This window comes from Pongo abelii, chromosome 11, assembly GCF_028885655.2.
Source record: "Pongo abelii isolate AG06213 chromosome 11, NHGRI_mPonAbe1-v2.0_pri, whole genome shotgun sequence".
Lineage (NCBI taxonomy): Eukaryota > Metazoa > Chordata > Mammalia > Primates > Hominidae > Pongo > Pongo abelii.
The window spans coordinates 70680940-70704118 of record NC_071996.2 but is presented as its reverse complement, the minus strand read 5'-3'; the positions used below and the strand labels follow the sequence as shown (position 1 = coordinate 70704118).

Sequence of the window (23179 nt, the reverse complement as noted above, 5' to 3'; positions counted from 1 at the left end):
CATTGGTAGAACTTTGGGTAGCATCTCTTATTTACTGGGAGGGAGATTATATCCTTATCAGCCTTGAATACATCTTCAGTTTAAGTCTGCATCTTGAACACTGAAAACCCCATGACTAAAAGTGCTAGGAAAACATGCAATGAAACTTAACTTGCTTCTGTCATTTAGACGTTATCCATAAGGAGCTAGAGGAAGATGTGCAAGGTGGTTGAGTTTATACACCCATAGCTGCTAGGTTCTTTCATTTTCCTTCTGTGCTCTTTGGCCCTCATAAAGTGCACTTTGATGGGGAGGGTATGGGTTGAAGAGTTATTTTTTGTGTTGTAGGGAAGAGAGGCTGCTGCTTTGAGCAAGGCACCCGAGCAGCCCTGGAGTCAGCTTGTGATTAGTGTGGGAAAGCGCCGAAAGCCCCGGAGGCATCCAATCAGGAAATGATGTCATCACATTTATGAGCACCTTGGCCCAGAGCATGGGCTCTGACACCAGACAGCCATAGTTCAATCCTGGCATTGCTCCTTCTAGCTGTGTAACCAAGTTATAGCTTTAGCTTCTCTGTGCCTCATTTTGCACGTTTGTGTAATGAGAATATACTACAGCATTAAAGGAGTTAAAACACATTTTATTTTAGAATTTGCTAACTCATTGCTTTCGTATTGAAATTGGGATGGTGTCCTCTAATTACTTAGGGTGTGGTAAGCTCACAGTGGCTAGGGAGGCGCGAGGCCTTAGGCACTCCATCTGACCTCCTGTCATGTTGTTTTGCTCTTCTCTTTTTCCCATCAGTTTCCTCAGTATCACCAGAGTGAAGAATCTGCAGTGTAGATCTGACTGTGTCTTCCTCTTGCATAAAGTTTATAAGCATTGTTGATGGAATAAAGCATTGTTGATGGAATAAAGCTCCAGCTTCCTACTAATGGCAGATGAGGGACCTGCCTGTTTTTCTGGTCATGTCTGCAAGTGCTTTCTGCTGTGACTTGAAATGCTTATAGCTTCTTCTTCAGGGTTCTCCTTTCTTACCTGAGTAACTTCTTTTCATGACTTATTCATGAAGAATTCTTTCCTTGAGAAACCTTTCATGATCATTTCCTCCACCATGCCCACATGCACCGGGTTAAGCACCTCACCCTGTGGTTTGCAAGGGTTCTGGCCATACTCTAGCTAGCCTATGACACAGCACTGAAATTGGGCCTCTTTCCCATCTTGCCTTCAGACTGGAACTCTGTTGTTCATCGCAGTATCCCAGATAGTACCTGAAACATGGCAGGTGTTCCTGAACTTTGGGTCAGTGCACTCCGCCTAGAGGCACGTGAGACACCCTGTCTCAGCAGTAGGTTATGCAAGTACACGTGCCTGTCGGTGGCAAAGGGAACAGATGTAAGGCATAGCTGAGAGTTCAAATGAGTAAGAATGTATCAGCTTAGCAGGGAGGGAGGCAGAAATATTTTAAATATTTAGGTATGTATACTACTGCATATTTTAAAGGCTGAAAATAGTTTTTAATGAGGAATATCACTTCTGATTTTGGACAAGCACTGCCCTAGTCAGCAAGCCATGAGATGATAAAGTTAAGGAAGAGTGAAGCAGAGAACATGAATGAAGAGGCACTGTTTATACTCAGAAAATAGAATACACATGAAAATTAAAATCTGTTGGGGGGGTTTCAAGTGCTTTATAGTGAACCAAAATATTTGTTTTGAGTTTCAGGAACAGTTTATAACTATGTGAATTATGGTTTGATGAATTACGACAAAATTCTCATACATGAATTTTTTTTGGCATAAGTGAATAAGGACAGTAAATTAATGTGTCTCCCTGATTTTTGGTGTCTCGACAAATGGTAACATTTGATGAAAGCTCTAGAATGAACCAAGAATGTAGTCAGTTCTGGAAACTGAGTTTTTCGTTCCAGCTGCACACCATCAGTGAGAAATACTTGGGGAGATTATAAGCAGCTTCTCATGCTTTAGCAGCTGCTAGCAGTTGTTTGAGCAACAGCTTAAGGAAATGTTACTGGGTGAACCCGGTGGAGGAGAACAACTTTGCTCTACTCCCCTGCTGGAATTTTTGCTCAGCTGTGCACGTTTAGCTGCAGGGGGGACAGGGTTGAGCTTCACAGAAGAGTGTCTAGGGGGCCATGAGGCAGATGGGACTCAGTCTCCCTCCTTCCCTCTCTTTTTTCCTTCCTGTAAGGGCCTGCAATTCATTATTAAATTAAATTTCATATATTACCAAAAGCTACGGAGGTCTGCCTAAAATAAGAGTTTTTAGACTTGAAAGCGCAGCAGTTCGGTCCTTTGCTTATTTTTTCGTTTATTTTTCTTTTTCCCAGAACCTCCATTTGTATAGCCTGCTCCTTCTATTGGGGAAAAGGTAAACATTAGGTGTTTGGTTTCGGTGTATCCGCAGTGGTTAGTTGACAGGTATTTATTGAGCATTTGCTATGTTCTAGGCACAGTCCTCTGAACTGACACAGTGGTAAGCAATGGAGACATTGTGTCTGCTGTCATGGAGTTTATAGTTTAGGTGACACAGTAAACAGTCAACTATATAAATTTTAAAAATGTGTTAAGTGTGAAGGGAATGCCTATACCTGGGTAACTTAAGTTATCCACATTAGGACTAGTTGAATAGGTTGTAATGGGGATAAATTTTAAATATGTATCATAAATAGGAATAGGTTTTGGTCAATAACATCTTATAAGTTACTGCATGTATCATATGTTGATACAGATTTTTAGGACATTTAAATAGTGTTAACCTGTGTTTACATTCTATGGAATATGATTTAACACTTGATTGTATGTAGTACACTTGAGGACACAGTAGCCAGTCTAGGCCCCCCGTGGTCATTAACTTACTGTCCTTACCCTTTGCTGGCCATAGTTTGTATCGCCTGTAAAATGATGTGCTTAGGCTCTCAAATTTCCTTTCAACTCTAACAAGTGGATAACTTCAATAGAGAACTCTATGACTCCTGTGCTCCTGAACTGTGCTTCTCACAGTCTTTCCCAGTTCTTTTAGTGGGAGAACCATTCTTCTATTGAATGGGCCAGAAATCTTGATATTCCTCGATCCTTGTCTTTCTCTTGGACCCTACATCCTGTCCAATATGTTAGTAAATCCTATGGTTGACCATATTTCATCAGCTCCCTGCTGTCATCCTGGTCCACAGACCCATCAGTTCTTGTTTGGATTATTATGGTGGTCTCCTAAAAGGACCTTTTCTTCTGCCTTTGCCCCTCTGTGGTCTGTTCTCTACATGGCATCTGGAGTAATGCTGTTAAAGTAAGTTGACTTGTATTATGCCTTTCCTCAAAACCCTCCAACCCCTTGCCATTTCAGAGTGAAAGTCAAAATCCTTGAGGTGGCTCGTGAGGCCTTACACGATCTGGCCCCTCATTATGTCATTGATTTCAACTCTTACATCTTCCTTTTCAGTCAAATCGGCCTCCTTACCTTGCATGCTGCTGCCTCGGGATCTTTGCATGGGCCATTCCTTCTTTCTGGAATACTCTTTTCCTTACCTCCTTCAGATCTTGGCTCAAGTGTCACATCAGTGAGACTTCCAGGCCTCATATTGTAAACCCCCCCCGCCCCATATTTTGTATTCCCTGCCCTGCTCTATTTTCTTTATTGTACACATCAGCGTACTCTCTGTCAGTGGCTCTCTCAAGGTGTGCTCCTAGAGCAGCAGCAGCAGCATAAACTTGATAAAAATGCAAACTCTTGTGCTCTCCTACCCTAGACCTTCTGAATCGGAAACTCGAGAGGTAGGGCCCAGCAATCTGTGTTTTAAGAAGCCCTCTAAGGGTTCTGAAGCAGGCTGAAGTCAGAGAACTACTACTTTGTATTATATTTTGTAATTTTGCTTTTATCTGTATTTACCTCTCCCCCTTACCCCTGCCCCAACTTAAAAGTCAGCTCTGTGAGAGCAGGGGTTTCTGGTCTACAGTCCCAGTACTTAGAACTGGAAGTGGCACTTAGTAAGATCTTGGCAAATAGTTGTCAAATGAATTAATAAACATCTGACTATATAGTAAATTTAGATTAAAAGAATATTGAGCAATAGTTTAGTGACTCTTTAATGTTAGGAGTTTTCAGTGTGAGGTTTTCTTTTATCTCAGATTTGGAAATCTGCAGATTCTTTGAAGATTCAACTAATCCTTCTGAAAAGTTTGTGAAAAAATGGTGTGCATTGTTTCCTTAAATACTTGTGGCAACTGGAGTTGTGTTATTTTAATCTTCTGTCATAGGAATCATACTTTAACATGTACAGATGGGCTATTGTGGCTTAATGGAGGCTTCTGATAGTAGGGCTGGTTGAGTGAAGATTTGTTTAAAAAAGATCACCTGCAGGTATATGAATATTGCATTGGAAATTTAGACTTATTAATATTTGATCTAAGTTGTTCGTGCCTGTCTCTGCGGATATGGCCAGCCAGGAGCCCTCGCTGACTTTAGAAGCTTGCCTTTGGCTTGGGAAACAATAATACCAGTATAATATACTTACCTGGTGCTCTCCTTACAACAACTCTGTCGGTTCAGCACAATAGTTCCTTCAGATGAAGCATCTGAGGACTGCTGAGCAATTGTGGACTTGTTTAAGGTCTTCTGAAAGTCATAAAAGCATTTCACTCTCAAATCTCCTCAGACTTCACTTTCGCTTCTTGACATTAGGTTTCACCCCTACCCCACCAATATACTTCTTAACTCTATGCCTTTTGACAGTTGAGGAGCACCGGGGCTCAGTTCCTTCTGTTGTAAAGTAAGGAAGGTTGACAAGATGTTCTCCAAGGACCTATCTTGCATCAAAATGTTCAAATAACCCTTCATTAGCTGCAGTCACTAAAGACATTCTCAGTACTATTTTAAAGAATTCAAATCAGAGGGATTATCTTGGGCATAGAGAGGAGAGTAAGCCAAGCCTCTGTCCTGTGGCTGCTTTTACCACAGCATCTTTAAAAATAGTCCTCCCACCCCACATTGGGGATCCAGGGAAGAATGGATATGTGGTGTGGGAATTATCTGTGTTTTTCCTTTGTTCAGTGTAATTATCTTATTTAATAGAAAGTTGACCACTAGTGAACTCTTGAAAAAGCTGTCTCTTGGCCTGGAACCTTCAGCACTGCTGGGCTGGGACTCCTGCTCCAGCCTTCCCTTCTGTTGCTGCTCCAGGTGTGACCAGTGACTCTACTTCTTACTGAAAATTCACCTGCTTTGGGGCAAGGGTTCTGTAGCTCTGACATAGATGGGCAGATTAGCTGTGGTTTGCCATTTTGTTCAACTGGTCCTCTCCACTGCTGTGGCTAATTGACTGTATCAATCAACTGAACTTTGAGCCAAATATAATTGGCATTGACCACCACTTATTCTTTTTGTCCCTTTTAAGCCTGTGGTGTCTTGATTGAGAGAATGGCTGAGGAATTGGGGAGGGAGTAGCAGCTTCTGTGTTTTTACCAAGAATCATCCTGTTGAATTTTTTGTTTGTTTGTTTTTTTGAGACCGAGTCTCACTCTGTTGCCAGGCTGGAGTGCAGTGGCGTGATCTCGGCTCACTGCAACCTCTGCCTCCTGGGTTCAAGCGATTCTCCTGCCTCAGCCTCACGAGTAGCTGGGACTATAGGCGCGTGCCACCACCACGCCTGGCTAATTTTTTGTATTTTTAGTAGAGATGGAGTTTCACCTTGTTAGCTAGGATGGTCTCGATCTCCTGACCTCGCAATCCAACTGCCTTGGCCTCCCAAAGTGCTGGGATTACAGGCGTGAGCCACCGTGCCTGGCCTGAATTTTTCTTTCAATTTTTCTGTCGTGAATTGATTTGATTCCTTGTAGAAGGTGCAAATGATGTAGTCTATTTGAAGGAAACTGGTTGATGGCAATGTCAGGAGTCTACATATGAGACCCCAGTCATGGGGAGGCTTGCTTCTTTGTGTTTCTTTTATTTTAAAAGATGAAACTCTACCTTTATGGACTGTCTTATGATTTCTTCTGTTGTCAGAAAAGGCTGTGAAATTGTCATTCTCTGATGTTTCAAAGAAGGTTATGACTACTGCTCCCTCATTAATAGATAGGGAAGATGGATTTGTCTAGAGCATTTGATAAGTGACTCTCTAGGGCCCAGACTCAGGAAATACTGTAGGATTATGTTTTTTTGACTGTGAATGAGTTGGACACCGTGCCATGGTTGGGGCCATGGCGTATAGAGCCAAACAAGGCCGTTGAGCACCATTTGCTTTCAAGAAGGAATAAATAGAAATGAAAACCAGGAGCCTGATGTGGGGTGAGGGGAAGGGATTGGGTGGGAGTGAGGGTGTCAGAAGAACCTCTTTGGTTCTACATGGTTCCTCTTGGGGTACCACGTTCTCTCCCAAGCAAGATGGGTGGTGTGTCCCAATATGTAGTGGTGTGTGAATAACTGATTACTAATAGTAAAGTGCCAACATATTTATTGACTTGCTTAAAAGATAAGCAAATTCAAGGTTATCACTCTAATAATGTGATATCAGGTTGGTGCAAAGGTAATGCAGTTATTGCCATTGCTTTTAATTTAAAACCGTAATTACCTTTGCACCAACCTGATACCACCCTTACACAGTTCATTAGAAGTTTTCACAAATGAGAGAGAAAGGAGTAGTGCCACATAAATCTGTGCAAAGAATCATGTTTACCTATATCCTCTCTCCCAGTACCATCACACCTGCAGTGAGCAACTGTTACTGATAAACTGTTAGTAAGTATTGTGATTATAAATTATTTTCATGCACTTAAAAAAGATTTCATAAAAATCTGTGTATTCCCAAAGAGGTGTGCCATGTGTATGAATTTATTCTACTGCACATATGAGACACAGTTGAGAATCGCTGGGTTAGACAGTTCTGTGTGGGATATGATTTATGTTTTTAGAATTGCCCTTGGACTAACTGTGTCATAGATACATGAATATGCACACATAACTACTTTTTTCCTGCTACTCTTTCTCGACTGCCATGGTTCTCTTCATCTGAGAGGTGAAAGAGGAACCTGTGGAGTTGGCTGTGCATTGAGATCTTCTAGTCCCACTGAATCACACCATAGTGCCTGCTAGGAGGACAGTAATCTAGAGTAGTGCTTCTCTTCTTCGATGTGCGTTCAGTCAGCTGGGGATCTTGCTGCAATCCAGATTCTGATTCAGTAGGTCTAGAGTGGGACTCAAGATTCTGCATTTAAAGCCTCACAGGTAATGCTGGTCTGGTTTATGGACCCCACTTTGAATTACAAGGGTCTAGACTAGGATGTCGAACTTACTTCTGTTTCCTATTTTCCTAGAAGTATGCTATTTTCTTTGTTGTAGGTTTATGTAAATATAGCCCCAGCAGCAACTACTGGCGCAAAAAAGTGAATTAGATTCTTCTTGCAGTATGTTTTCTTCCCCCTTGAGATGCCTCTGCATTTACTTGTTTTAATTTGTGCTTCTGGCATGAAAAGCCATGCTTGATACTGGAGCTGTTTTAAAATCCAAAATTGCACTGTGTGCTAAACGGTTTTCTTGCTAATTTTTTACCAAGTGCTTTTGGGGATTGCAGTGACTTTGGCCTCTGATGCAATGTTTAACCCTTAGCAGTCAGGAAGTATGAATCAATGTGGCTAGACTGAGGAAAGGCAGGAGACTGTAACAGTTAAGAAGCCTTTGGGTACAAATAACAGAGTACTGGTCTGAAAGGAGATTAAGCAGCAGAAACGTTAATTATCTCACATAGCAAGAAGTCTGGGCATTTGGTTTCAGAGTTGGTGCAGGGGCCTAGAGATGTCACAGAGGTCATGGACTCTTTCCTTCTTCCCCTTCTGCACTGCCAGTGGGGATTGGGCAGCACCTGCCAGCATGGGCTGTATCACTCCCATACATCACATCTTCATGGGCTGTCTTCATGGGCTGTTATCACTGCCAGCATCACCTCTTCACATGACCATTCTCAAAACAGGAAGGAGAATGGGGAGCAAAGGAGCCCTGTAGGATGGCTCTTTTATTCAGGAGAAAAACTTTCCTGCAAGAGCCTGTACTATATTACCTTTGGATCTTATAGGTCAGGACTAGGGCAGAGCCACAGACCATTCACTGGTGAAAAAGAACCATATGCCATTATTGGCTTAGATCAATAAGATGAATCTCCCAAGGCCTGGCAAACAAAATCAAGATTCTGGTAGGAAAGAACAGGATATGGATGTTGGGTAGTCAGCCAACAGTGTGTGCTCCAAGAACTGATACTGAGAACTTATCATATTCTAAGCTCCTCATGGTAAAGCTTGAGGACCTGTTGGTCAAAGAAGGAAACGAGCAGGGAGTGTCATTGGGACTTAACATTCAGGCCTGTTCAATTTTAAAGCACCTCTTTGGAGCGGAAACATGGCTCCTTTGTATGCACTGTGACTTCCCTTGCTGCCTGTCTTCTTTCTGTTAGTTTTAGGGATTATTGATGGCAGACTTACTAGAATCAGGATCCCACAGTATGCCTCTGAATAGGGGCCACATATGTTACATCACACACATTGCTATCTGGCCTCTTTGGCTGTGGGTGTGCTGGAATACCACTATAATAATAGAAGGAAAACTATTCCTATGTGCAAAGTGGCATTATTTCAAGAAGGAAGCCAGCTCAGTGAGCGTGGGTGGCTGCTGCTCCAGGTCTTGTTGCATCTTGACTTGGCCTGCTGGGCTTTCTGCTCTGCTTCTTGCCCTGAGCTATGCTGTGTTCTGCTGAGCACAACGCAGGTGCCCAGAAGTGCAACGTCCACCTGGAAGACTTAAGTTATCCCTCTGCCTCCTTTGAGTCAGGACAGCAGAAAGCTTTCTCCTGCTTTGGGTTGCAGGGTTTCCTAGTAGGTTGGAGGGAACGGGTGGCCCTCCCAGTTTGCACTCAGAGTTGGCTTTCAGTGCCCAGAGGTCTGGTGACATTCTGATGATGGTCAGGCTCCAGGAAAAAAGTTGCGCCTATTTCCTCTATAAACAAAAAGAAAACAAACAGAAGAATTAGTATCCAAAGGCTGGATTTAATTATACATAAACATAAAGCAGAAATGGTGATTTGGTCAGTTAAAGGAGCGAAAGCACTATGCTAAAGTATACCATAATTGAATAAGCATTGCAATCAGAAGGAAACAATACTAGAATCCTGTTGGCTTCCATATAAATGCTGAATGATGGCCTAGGATGAGCTTTCTTGTTATTCTCAAATGCCCTGGAGGGAGAAGGATTTTGACCAGAGAGTGCTATGATCAGAAACTGCACTTTAGGAAGATTAATCTGGATGTAATAAGTAAGTCTGGATTGCAGTTGGAAGAGGCATGCCTCTGATTCTGTAACTGCTAACTGCTAAAGCCCTGACTTTCCCTAGTCTGTGTTTTTCTTCTTTCACCAAGAAAATCGGGCAAAAGGGCCCTGGGAATTAGCAGCAGAAGAAGGTGCTTTTAGTGCTGAGTGTAGTATACTGGGCCCATTAGCATGTTTCTTGTATTTATGTTGTTTAGGTCATGTCATAGTCATTCTATTGTAGTTAATATATTCCCCCATGTTAGCTCTCACTGCAAGGCCAGGATTATGTCTAAATCAAAACTCTGTTAGCCCATGGTATCTAAATCCACACAGTGCATGTACACAACTGTGCACACCCATGTGTACCGGGCATAAGTAGGTGCTGCACCACTGACACACATCCTAGTACAAAAATAATATGAAAATAAGGAAATACATGGTTTAAAAAAAAAAGCTCTCTTTAGTCTGTTCCCAACAGAATTAAGAAAATATTTGTTTCTGTTTTCTACTCATTATTATACAGTTTGCATAATTGAAGTCACAATGTACTTCTTTAATCATCCAACGTTGGCGGTGTAACATTTTAAGGAAACCTGTGGGACGCGGGAAGGCCGGATGCTGGCATCCCTGAAAATGTTCCCAGATGTTTAGAAGAACATTTCAATTTTGTCAGTCAAGTCTTGAGAGTCTCTCATGAGAAAAAAACAACAACTGGAAATCAAACCAAATTATAAAGAGATAGGTTTTGATGATATAAATATGACATTTAGGATTAACCGGTGAACCTCAAACCAGTTTTTCTGTGTTGGGTAATCACAACTTGATCTTTACTCAGAGAAGAGCTTAGGAGTTGTGGAATCTTAACCCCCTTATTGCATTTTGCAATTCCTTCTCAATAAAGAAAAATACACTGAACTTTCCGGAAAAGGAGACTAGGGCTAAGTGGCTGACTCCTTTCTGAAGGACTGTGAATTTTATTCAGACCTTCAATAACTTGCTGTGTGTTCCTTGGCAAGTCATCTAATCTTTTTTATTCCTTCCTCTTTTCTTAATTCCAATATCTACTAAATCATCGTATTTTCTTAAGAATTGGTCTAATCCTCTCCATTTCCAACCTCTCTATTCAAATACAGGCTCTGTTGATTTTGCTCCTGGGCTATGGTTGTGGTCTTCGCTGCTTCTAGTCTTTTTCTTTTCTTGAACATCCCTGCATGGTCACTTTTTCCAAATGTTGTTCTTCTCTAACGAGAGAGGGAACAACAGCTGTTAATTGAATCAGGTACAAGTTCCCCTATCTGGTGCTCAGACTCTGTTGTTGGTTGGGCCCCTCAACAATCTCACCCAGTACTTCCCTGCTTTTAAAAATAATGGCCTCTGTGGAAAAGAAGCTGCTTGTAGGAAAGAACTCTCGGGGTCCCCTGAAGCTATGGGGGCTCCTGTTGCTCCAGACTCCCACCCAGCCACTTAGGCATCAATGTCTCTTTTAACTCATTGTAGCTACATTTTAGGAAGCTCTGAACTCTCAAACATTGATCCTGTTACTCTCTGATCAAAGAGAGTCAATGTTGTTCATGCACAACTCAGGTTCCTTTTCAAAGAGAACAACAGATACTGTAGAAGTTTGAGGTAGGTGAGGCTTGGGTACTCACCCACAGCCTCCCTTACAGGTTTTAGAGAAATCAACTTTCAGACCAAATTTTGCCCTTCATTAGCAAGCAAGCCCCTAAACAGTTCTCACAATTTGTTCTGTAAGCTCAAGGAAATCCCAGTTCTTTTTTCTCATAGGTGAATGAAAAATTCATTAGAGGCAGACATGCCAAGATTCCAGATGCAGTTTTTGTTTTATCCTTATGCTTGCTATTAGGAATCTAGCCATCCACAGAACTGGCTGGGGTATAGTCTACAGTTGGGCTGGACTGGATTGTTTTATTCTGTTCATGCAAGAGTAAGGAGTATATCTAAAATATTTTAGGCACTCTCTGCGTGCTAAGAACCTTTATTTTCAGCAGTAAAAGCCCATTTCTAACATGTATCATACCTCTCAACAGGTCGTTGTTTTCCCTAATAATAACCCCTTTGGACAGTCAGTCACCTGGCTTATACTCATCTATATTTAGATTTGGATAATAGAAATACTTCTAGCAGCTGCCTCTGGCATCCTGAGTCGAGTGCTATCGGAACCCCCCCAGCACTGGACATTCTTGGTTAGAATGCCAGCTGACCACCTAGGTTGTGGTATCACAAACATAATATCACATGGCATATGTTGAAGTATTTTAGGTACATTTTAGACATCATAACCACACAGTTGGCAGACTTTAGTTTTGCGAACTAAATTAGGCAGGAGAAATCGCTTTTCCAGTTTTTTTAAAATGAATTTGTTGCCAACTACAGTAAGAAAGGGAGCTTTTTCATAAAGATTCCAATGTTTGGCTTCCCTGGGAAAACTGGGATATCCAGCAATCCTGGGTCTACATTTCTCTATGGCAACTTTCTTCTGGTGCCAAGCAGCAGGGGCCTGCCTTGGACCTTGGTGGGAGGGTGCTGACAGTGGGTTCCAGGTCTTCACACAGGGCCCAGCACTCCTAAAGTCTCCCGTCACAGAGACTGAGTATCAAGGGCCCTTGTCACTGAGACTGTAGCTGTTGGTTTTCAGGACCCTCTTTTCTCCATTGTATTCCTGCCTGGCTGCTGTAGGTGTTTTGAGTTTTTGACCCTTGGAGCTGTCAGTTTTTCTTCTTGGCTCCACACTTGTGCTTTGCTCGTGCCATTTCTTTGTCTGGAATTTGTTTCCTGTTGGGCTTGCTCATCCAAGTCTTCACCTCATCTTGAAGGCTGGCTCCAAGACCCACTTTGGAGATAGTCTTCCATGACCATTATGGTTATAGCTCCTCTGCTTCTACACAGACAATGTAGTATTTGATTTTATACATCTTATCCTACTTAGGTGGGAATATTCTTTTTTTTTTTTTTTTGAGACAGGGGCTCACTCTGTTGCCTAGACTGGAGTGCAGTGGCATGATCATGGCTTACTGCTTGCTTGACCTCCTGGGCTTAAGCGATTCTCCCATTTCATCCTCCTGAGTAGATGAAATTACAGTTGCATGCCACCGCACCCACCTAATGAACCATCATGCCCGACAAATATTGTTAAAGTCAAGAGACATGTCTTCTCCTATTTTATCTCTGCCACTGTAAAATATTTATGCTTATCCTCTCAGCCTACTTGCCTTGCTTATGAAAAGGCAGTGAGTAGCTTATTGATCTACCTAACAGTTGTTGTAAAGAATAGTCATACATGGTAAAAAAAAAATATGCGTCTTATAAATATGAAAGTAATATAAAAATTGAGGCTGGGCATGGTGGCTCATGCTTATAATTCCAGCACGTTGGGAGGCTGAGACAGGAGGATTGCTTGAGCTCAAGAGTTTGGGAACAGCTTGGGCAACATAGAGAGACCCCATATCTACAAAAAATAAAAATAAATTAGATGGGCATGGTAGCACATGCCTGTAGTCATAGCTACTTGGGAGGCTGAGGTAGGAGGATCACTTGAGCATGGGAGGTTGAGGCTGCAGTGAGCCATGATCATGCCACTGTGTTCCACCTTGGGCGACAGAGTGAGACTCTATTTCAAAAAAATAAAATAAACAAATAAAAATAGGCCTAAATAAGAAGCCCAATAAGGCCCAGAAAGTTTAAGTCCCTGTCTGGAGTCATACAGTTGGGTAATAGTCTAGCCTTAGGCCTAATCACTGTTAACACTCAGATCTTGCCCATTAGTCCTGTGATGTTTCCTAGTAGATCTGCCACTCTCCAAATCAGATAACCATACCTGCAGATCCTCCTCAAGGCTTAGTAGCATTCACACATCAAAACAAGACCATGACCAATGTTACTGAAATCAAATTACGCAAAGGTGATGAATACACATCAAACTACTCACCAAGAGCCAGGGTGCCGGAGATGCTGTGTCATTAACAAGGTCATGCAGAAAGCCTTCTGCTGGTGCACCTGTTCAGCATGGAGGGTTGATGTACCTAGACGACAAAGCATCATGTGCAAGGGCAATGCTGGTGAGGCCAAGGAGGTGATGGGATCAGGGAATAAAAAGTAAGTCATTCAGTAGGCTGGAGCTTACTGTCTGAATCTGAGAGTAGTGATATAGGTAGGGCAGAAGAGGAAAGGGCAGTCAGGTTTACGTGTTATGCTGAAGGATTTTGACTTTTTCCTGAGGGGACAGGGAGCCTTGAAAGACTTTTTTTTTTTTTTTGAGACAAAGTCTCGCTCTGTTGCCAGGCTGGAGTGCAGTGGCATGATCTCAGCTCACTGCAACCTCTGCCTCCTGGGTTCAAGCGATTCCCCTGCCTCAGCCTCCAGAGTTGCTGGGACTATAGGTGCGTGCCACCAGGCCCGGCTAATTTTTTGTATTTTTTAGTAGAGATGGGGTTTCACCATGTTGGCCTGGATGGTCTCGAACTCCTGACCTCGTGATCCACTTGCCTTGGCCTCCCAAAGTGCTGGGGTTACAGGCATGAGCCACCGCTCCTGGCCTGAAAGACTTTTAAGGAGGGCTCAGGCCTGTGACATAGGCCTGGTTGCTGGAGCCTGGATCTGGGGAAAGAAGGGAGATGGGAACTTAGGAGGCTGCTGCAGAAATCTTGGCAAGAAGTAATGGTGGATTAAATGAAGGCAGTGGCTGTGGAGGAGCAAAGAAGTGGATGGATTCAGAAGGTCTTAGAGCCTTTTTGTTATTAGGATGACAGCATTATTTGTTGTTGTTGTTGTTGTTTTTCTTAAAGCAGCTTTTACCCATATCCTCCAGTTATTCCTGGAGGCAGGGAGATGGACTGGCTAACTTTATGCGTAGCCTTTGATTCTGTGTTGCTAGAGAAATGTCTGTGGTTTTGTACCCAAGTGAATCTGGCTGCATTCCCTTTGGCTGTATAGATGTACCCCTTAGGAAACAAGGACAGCTTTTCACTGTTACTGTTCTGCCACCTTGTTCTAACTGTCATATGCAAGCTATCTCAATATAATATACCAATTTTTTGTTTATATAACATAAGCACACTATGTACTTTGCTCAAAATGTTCTGTGACTGAGTACATATAATCTATATACACATCAGCCATACATAGGAGCAAATTGTATATTTATTCTGTAGTCATAGAGGGAGTAGATGTTAGGATTGGTGTTTTCTGCTCCTGAAATTTTTGTTCTGAGTTTTAAAGACATTTAACCATCTGTTTATGACTTTAAAGTGAGTGTTCAAAGTGGAGGCTCTGAATATATGAATCATGACAGATATATTGAAAGGGTATTGTCAGTAATAAATTGCTACTATACATCTTTTTCAGCTGTTTTCTAACTTTTTAAAATGTGTAATGTAAGCAGGTAGTATTTTTAAGGAAGTGGAAATATATCTAATGTTAACTATGGATTTTTACCTGGATTATGTCTTTTAGGAAGAGACTTTAGGGTGCAGAGTTCCTTCAATTGCATTTGAAGGAATCAATTTTTCCTTAAAGCAGCTTTTACCTGTATCCTTAATTTATAGATGATATGTATTTATTTCGTATTATATTATAAAATCATTTTAATAAAAATGAAATGTTGGATTCATCGTTGAACTTCTTTTTAGAAATATAAATTAAGTTGAAATTAGTAGCTTTAAAAGCTTTATCATATATATTTTTTCCAGCAGATATAGTAGAAGCTTACAAATATTTTAATTCACCTAACTTTTCTCTAAGAGAATGAATTGTATCTTCTCCCACCCACAGGAGACTGACTGGTTCCAGAGATTTCTTTTCACAAGACTTCAGTTTTCTGGCTGCAGTATAAGAATTAAAAGGGCTTTAGAGTTGGAAACATATATGCATATTAAGTTATATAGCATTTTAAACATATATACTTTTATTCAATATGAACATGAGAGTAGCAGTTGGAACAAAGACTCCATTTGTCAATTTTCATTCCTTTTATTTGTAGTTGAAATCCTGTTGGGAGTATGAGTAAATTTAAATATAAATAAAATGCAACATTCAATATATTTCTACTCAGGAAACCAGTTACAATGTTATTGAGTCACAATTGCATAAACTAACCTTATAGGCCTACAGCAAATGCTAATACATTTTGACCTTGGTTTGTACTTGAGGATATTTTTTGGTAATTGCTGTCACCCTGACAGCCAACAAAGGGGACCAGCAAAAGAAAAGTATATGAGAGCGATTTGCAGGAGCTCAGACTGCACAGTGCGCTGTGGTGTTTTGATGTGTTGACTACCTGTTTTTATTACTACCCACCAGCTCACTATCAAGCAGTCCTTGACCTGGCTATCATTGATAGGTACACTAGTCTTGAGTAATTGGTACTTTAACTTATCAACTACTTTTAACCATTGTGTAAAAATGAAAGCAAGAATAGTGCATTAATAATTGCCAGGCATTCCCTTCTGTACTGTACATACAAATAGAATTTTTACACATGTGCCCGTATGTATATATAGGTTGAGTATCCCTAAATCAGAATATGTGAAATCCCAAATGTTCCAAATTCTGAAACTTTGAATGTGAGGTGACATTCAAAGGAAATGTTCACTGGTACATTTCAGATTTCTGGTTTTCGAATGAGGGGCACTTAACTAGTTTAGTATATAATGCAAGTATTTTAAAATGAGAAAAAATCCAAAATCTAAAACATTTCTGGTCGCAAGCATTTCCGGATGTTCAACCTGTACAGTATGCCTAATTAATTCATCTTCTTATAAAATTAACTTCTAGTATATAATGAGTTAAAGTTAAGAAAAATATTATTTACTTGTACAATCCATTGCCTCTGTGCTTATGAAAATTGTCCAGAAAATCAATCTTTGCTGACTAAGCTTTTTTGCATATAGACAGACTCGGGCATGTTGGCTTTATATATCTTAGCTTTATATACCTCAGCTAAAAGCTAAGACCCTTTATATTTAATTTGGTATGCGAAGCTTTTGGACCCAGCAGGCCTGTGGCCCATTACCAGCGATGGTATTCTCCAAGGTGTAGGGGATAGCAGAGGGCAGGTCTTCCTTTTTTTTCCTGGGAGAGCACCGTAGACATGTTCGGAATAGTTCATCACCACTGTAAAGCTCACAAAGGAGACACATGCTCAAAAAATCACAATTTATAAGCAATAACGTCTTACATAAAATAAACGTGATTTTTTTTTCCCTTTCAGATTTTGGGGTAAGTGCGTTCTTAGCAACAGGGGGTGATGTTACCCGAAATAAAGTAAGAAAAACATTCGTTGGCACGCCATGTTGGATGGCCCCTGAAGTCATGGAACAGGTAAAAAAACAAAAAAAAAATGACTTTTTGATGGACATAGTACAATCGTACAGATCGTTAATACACTAACATTTCATTTGTATCTAGCATTTTAGTGGAATGCATCATGTAACTAAGATTTAATTCTCGATTGCTAGCTAATTAGCAGACTAACATGAAAGTTATACATCAACAGCTGTGGATTTCTGACATGACATGGACTTGATGATGTGTAACATGCCTGCTGTATGATTGTGTTTTTTTCCTGCTTTCTTTCTTAGGTGAGAGGCTATGACTTCAAGGCTGACATGTGGAGTTTTGGAATAACTGCCATTGAATTAGCAACAGGAGCAGCGCCTTACCACAAATATCCTCCCATGAAAGTAATTACAATTGGAAATACTACGTCGGGGTTGAAATGTGATTGGACGGAATCTGTTTTCTAATTCTCTTCAACATCTTCATTCTTCTCTTAGACCCGAGGAGAATTAATGGAGGAATGCAGCCAAGTTGAACATTGTCTGATTTTCTCAGTGGACAGAATAGGACAAAAGTAGCATAATTCCCAGCTTTGAAGCTTGCTTTATAGTCTTAGCACAGAGTTGAGAAAATAATGTGATCAGATTGGTCGATGGAGGTTGATAGCTATGACAAATGCTGGTCATTACTCTTTTGATAGCAGAACAACACCAGGTTCCCAGAGAAAAATCTCAAAATAGATTATAGTGATGTCATCTCTGCAAATGGATTTCCCAGATTTTCAGGGCTTTTTTTTCTTTCTTTCTTTTTAAGTGGACTACAACATTTTTACCCCTGCTCTCATAGTGTAATGTTGGCAACTCATCTGATATAAGTGAGCCACAGTGTTTTTAGGATGCTATTTTCACGTTTCTGCTCTTCTTTTAACTGGCTTCTATATTATTTCTCTTAGTTCTGAGATAGTGGTATCAGGGCTCATTTACCCAACTGGATTTTGTTTTGAGGCTGAAATAGTTTAGTGAAATTATAATGCTATTTTACATAGAGTATGGTCTATGATTGTTTCATGGCTATTGGAAAAATTGGGGAGGATTTATTTTAAAAACCCAAGAATAAAAAATGAGTTTTACTGATTAAAAGAGGTAGTATACTCATATTGTAGAAAGTTTGGATGTGCAAGTCAGACTAAAGAAGAAAAAACAATCGTCCGTAATCTCATCAACCAGACAATCTCTACTAAGGTTTTAGTGTAATTCATTTTATTGTTTTATATATATATATTTAACATAGTTAGGATTTTAGCGTGTATGTGTGTGTGTGGGTATATATACCGGATTTTGCTTGCAGAAAATTTAAAATTGAAGTGTAAACAATTCAAGTGACCTCTTGGAGAAAAAGCACTGAAGTAACCCTGGAGGATTTTTTCTTTCATTCAGTTTTTCTTTCTTCATTTTCTTTCTTTTGCCTCTTCTTAGTGTTTCCCACCTGAATTCAAAGTCGCACTTGCTTGTCCCAGCCTGACGTCCTCTAGGACTTTTCTTCAGAGTTCCCAGTCCCCTGCTTTCTCCTGTGGGCTATTATCCTCCACAAACAATAAGCCGTCACTTTCACGCTTCATCTATTCACACATCTGAAAGTGTTTGAAAAGAGGCTTGACATGTATAGCATTTGCATAAATTAAGGCTGAATTATGCATTAATGAGGTTTATTGATTGTACAGGCAAGTAGTTTTCTACACCTTCCACTTTTTTTTAAAGCAAATAATTTTGAAGTTAGTATGAAAGAATGGAATTTTTACCTTTTTGATTTAAAGTTGTATTTTATTTTGTTTTGTCCCCCTCCGAAAGCAGCAAGGACTTTGGATTTTATGACAGTTTTTAGCATCTCAGTTATATTCTGGCTATCGTTCAGTGTCTTGCTCTCTCAGTTTTGCCAAGCCTTTTAGCAATTTTCTGTATGTTTTCTCATTTTTTTTTAAAGGAAATCATGTTACCTCCTGGGATGTTGTGGTTTTATTTTTAGGGCTAGTAATGTGTTACAGAAGCCTTGAGTACAGGCAGTTCCTTACTTATGAATGACCTGTACACATGAACAGTCACTGCCTCTCTGGCCCTCTCTCTCCTCCTCCACCCGCTTTCCCAACCAGCCTGTGCTGGAGCTACGTGCTCCTCGAGGCGGTACACGAGCCAGTTCCCAGAAAGCTCTGTCCAGGATCATTCTTAACACATAGAGCGAGTTTTGTAAGTTCTGTCAATGGAATAACAAAAAGGTTAAAGGGGGTATGAACAGATTTGCAGTGGCAATGAATACTTTAAATACACAATTTCTGCAAAGTTAAAATCATGGGAAAGCACTTTGTATCTAATCAAGGATGGTTTTTTACACTTTTCTGAAAAATTCAAAACTAGATTGTAGCAATTGCTATACTGAGATTCTGTCTTCATGTTTGTTTCTGCTGCAGGTGTTAATGTTGACTTTGCAAAATGATCCACCTACTTTGGAAACAGGGGTAGAGGATAAAGAAATGATGAAAAAGTACGGCAAGTCCTTTAGAAAATTACTTTCACTGTGTCTTCAGAAAGATCCTTCCAAAAGGTAAGTGAAACTTAGTGGATGAGTTAATGACCTGGTTTGAGCCATGACAAAGGTTTGTTTGTAGATGGGGAAAGGCTTTGTGAGGACACTGGAAAGGTATTTCTTGTCTGGGAAACCCTGTTGTGGTCCCCAGATTTCCAACCTGTTAGTGAAAGACTGTGCGGGTCCAAGAGGGAAAGAAGTGAGTGAAGAATGAAGAAGAGGCAGAGGAAAAATTGTGGCATTAAGATTCACTGTGCTTGTTAGGTGTGGGCTCTGTCATCAAAGGAAATGAAGTAAAACAGAAATCAAAAGAAATTGTCAGTGCTGCATTCAGAAGCTGAGCTAATATTCTGCACTGTGTAGGTTGAACTGACCTCTCAGGATTTGAATATCCTGCTAGCTCCGGTCTAAACTAGGCAGAGCTATTGAATTTTGCATGAGCTTCCTGTTAGTTGCAGAACAAGTTGTTGGTGCTGTTTAAAAGATTATCAGTAAAGAAGATTAAGGAGATTTTTTACCTTAAAAAGATTAATCATGTAAACAGAAGCAAATGGCTTTAAATTAACATTAGTGTTTCCTATTTATTCTTAGGTTATTGCCCTGCACTGTGGTGTGTCTGTTTTCTGAGTTCCTTTTCTTCCTTCTTAATTTCTGTGACTTTGAAATATCCTGGTTAGTGATCATGGAGCCTACTGTTCTTTGTCACATAGAGGAGATTGTTAATTATGTGAATGGCCTTGCCTGGGTAAGGTCCCTTTGTGGGTACTTGGTTGTATGTGGTGTTATCCTAGCATAGACCAGGAGAGGCCTCTGAGAAGTTCCTATCTATCCTAATCCACCTGAGGATCCAATTTGATCCTTATATTTTAAAACGTAATAACTGACTTCTCTTCTGAAACTTTCTTTTTCAGGGAAGGACTCTGCTGTTAGAAGTGATTCCTTTATTTTGATCTTAAATTTTTATGAAACTTGTTAAGCCTTTACACAGTAACTTACTGTTTGAGTAGGCAAGCCTTCTCTAGATTAAACACAGTTTCCATAATTGTACCCATTCTTTGTAGCTGCTCACTTCATTCCTTTACATTTGCTGAATTTCCTTGAATCTTTTCCATATCAATCACTTTTCTCACGGAGCCAGGCATGAAGACTGCTATTAGCCATCTTGAATTATTTATTGTAAAAGGAATGATTATTTTGTCATGCCTATGTACTATTTCTATGTAAACATCTCATTTGTTATTTATATTTGATTCGTAGGGCTTGTTTTCCTTCCAAAATTTTTTGATCTTTCATTGAGATTATTTCTTGAACCTCCATTTGGGTGCAATGCTCTTAGATTCTAATTTTGTTTTCCAACATTTGCTTATCTTCCCGTTGAATTTGGTGTCATCTCCAGTAAAATTTTTTGACATCTTCAGGAAAACAGAATTTGATCCTTCATAGCCCAGCAAGAGAAGTTCTTGTCTTTCCAGTTAGTACTAGGTTATTACAGATGGTCTTCCTGATTCTTGAACGACAGTAATTGAGATTCCACCTAGTGGTTGTGACTTGTAATGTCACACAATTCCAGCTTTTTAAGAAAATTGTTCTGTAGGGTAGAATTGTTAGTGTACTTAATGATATAATTGTATATTTCTTTAGGAGATTTGTATGTGATTTGGTCAGAACAAATTAGATTGACATACATTATATTTAACAAACCATTTTTATTTCTTTTCTTTATTTCTTCTTCTTTTTTTTTTTTTTTGAGGTGGAGTCTTGCTCTGTCACTAGGCTAGAGTGCAGTGGCGCGATCTTGGCTCACTGCAGTCTCCACCTCCCGGGTTCAAGTGTTTCTCCTGCCTCACTCTCCCGAGTAGCTGGGACTACAGGCGTGTCACCACGCCAGGCTAATTTTTTTGTATTTTAGTAGAGATGGGGTTTCACCCTGTTGGCCAAGATGATCTCGATCTCCTGACCTCATGATTCTCCCGCCTTGGCCTCCCAGAGTGCTGGGATTACAGGCGTGAGCTACCACACCCGGTCCATTTTTATTTCTTAATAATCTTGAAAGTCTTTCTGGATTTTATTCATCATATGAGCTTAAATACCAGGTTCCTTCTATTCCACCAGAAAAAAAAAAAAATCCTTTAGAAGAGAGTCATATACCATATATTCAAAATCTTCAAATCTTTCCTTCAGAGACTACTCTCTTAAAAACACTGTTGATGTACAAAGTATTAATCGTTTAAGGTCTTCTTTTAGATATTTTCTCTGTAACTTATTCTGTTCTCAGTATTGTGCAGTTGTTCTCTATACCAAACAGCTGCAGACTTAGTGGCACATCACCTTCCCAGGTAGCTCTTTCTTATAATGAAAAGACACTTAGGTTGAGTTTGGGGGGGGGAATCTATGCAATGTAAGAATGGAAAAAAGCAACATTGTTGAATTACTTTTTAGATAGGATGCAATTTCAACATATGAATTCATGACTAATTTGGTAAGTAAACATTGAATTCCTGCACAATAATAAAAGAAACCAGGAATATTTTCTGCCTTTGCTTTTGTCATTCAAGAGTTCTTGCCCTTCCTCTGTCCCCTTTCTATCCCTCTTTTTGTGCTTGGTTCAAATGCCACATCCTCCCAGAGTTAGGTACCTGTGGGTGGGATTCCTAGCTCTACTTTATCAACATCTGCATGACTTAGCTTTCTTGTCTGCACAGTGGGCCTTAAAATACCCACTCCATAGGATCGCTATGAGGATGGGAAGAGAGAATGCACTTCAAACACATAGCACAGTGCCCAGGGAGTATCTAAGTACTCATGAGATTAAGATTGCCATTCATTATTTGCCTTTTTTTTTTCTGACCAAGTGGAGTTGTTGAAACTTTTATGCAATAACTACAGTATGTTGAAAATATGTCTTTTGTAGCACTTATTACACTGTATACTCTTATTGACTTATACACCCCAATTCCTCAAAAGTTTATAAGTTTCTTTGGGAGAACCTGTGCCACTTATCCTTATATCCAGTGTCTGGTCTGTATTATATACTCAGTACCATTTCTTGAACAACTGGAGATTGGGAGCTTGCAATTTGGGGGTGATTTGGACCCATTGAGGAGTGTTTCATAAACAGAAATCAGATTTGAGTAGGTTGAAGAGTGAATGCAAAATTTTTGCCAATTTTTATTATTTCTGTTGCCTACATGTAGATCATCTGCCTGTAACCTGAAAGTTTACTGGTGCCAAAGCCCTGGTATTGCTGAGTACCTTATGAGCAATGAGTGAAAAAATACTGCGAGAAAACAGTGACCAGGACAGATTCACTCGTATGCATCAACTCTCAGGCTGCTGAGAGTAGGCTGTGTTTTTTTGTCAACGATGAGAGCTCATGGGACTTTCCTCATAAAAGGGAGCTGGGGTGTTGCAGCCCTTTGGTTTGTCTGAGTCTGTGTTCTGCATTGACGTAGACAGAGAGTTGCTTATATTTGCATACCAGCACATCTTGCTATTCCTTAAAAATAAAAGAGCCTTAATCTTGTAGACTACATGCTTTGTATGGCTAGCAACTGTAAAAAGAACCAACCTTTTTTTTTTTTTTTTTTTTTTTTACAAGGGGATGATGTTGCATTGATAAATCCTTAAGAAAGGAATATGACTTGAATATTTCTTTTGTGGGGAGTGGTGTGGGGAGGAAAGCAGCTCTGCTTGAGGTCAAAGGGCTGTTGGAACTTATTAATGCAAATTGTTAGAACTATTTAAACTATATCATATTCATCTTGAATCTTTTGAATATTATTTTAAGTCTCAGTGGACTTTGGTTCATCCATATGTATTAGCTGAATCCTTTAAGAGATTTTCTTCTGAGAATGTTGTTACTTGCAGACTGCTGCATTGTTTTTAAGGATTTAAAATTGAATCATCGTTCAAAGCCTGGACCATTATTTTGGTTGCTGGTAACATTTTAGCATTTCTCATAAAACTGTTTGTACTTACATTATGCTGAATTGTTTGATGTTTGCTAGTGGCCATGTAAGACATG

General features: G+C 40.1%; 1 protein-coding gene across 1 annotated transcript in view; it reads left to right on the top strand.

Moving 5' to 3' along the window:
- Window positions 1–23179, top strand: part of STK39 (serine/threonine kinase 39) — a 300756-nt gene that overhangs the window by 90939 nt on the left and 186638 nt on the right. The window contains exons 6-8 of the mRNA XM_024243646.3: window positions 16511–16620; window positions 16881–16982; window positions 19040–19173. Of these exons, the coding sequence (XP_024099414.1) occupies window positions 16511–16620; window positions 16881–16982; window positions 19040–19173 (346 nt within the window). The remainder of the gene's footprint in view (window positions 1–16510; window positions 16621–16880; window positions 16983–19039; window positions 19174–23179) is intronic.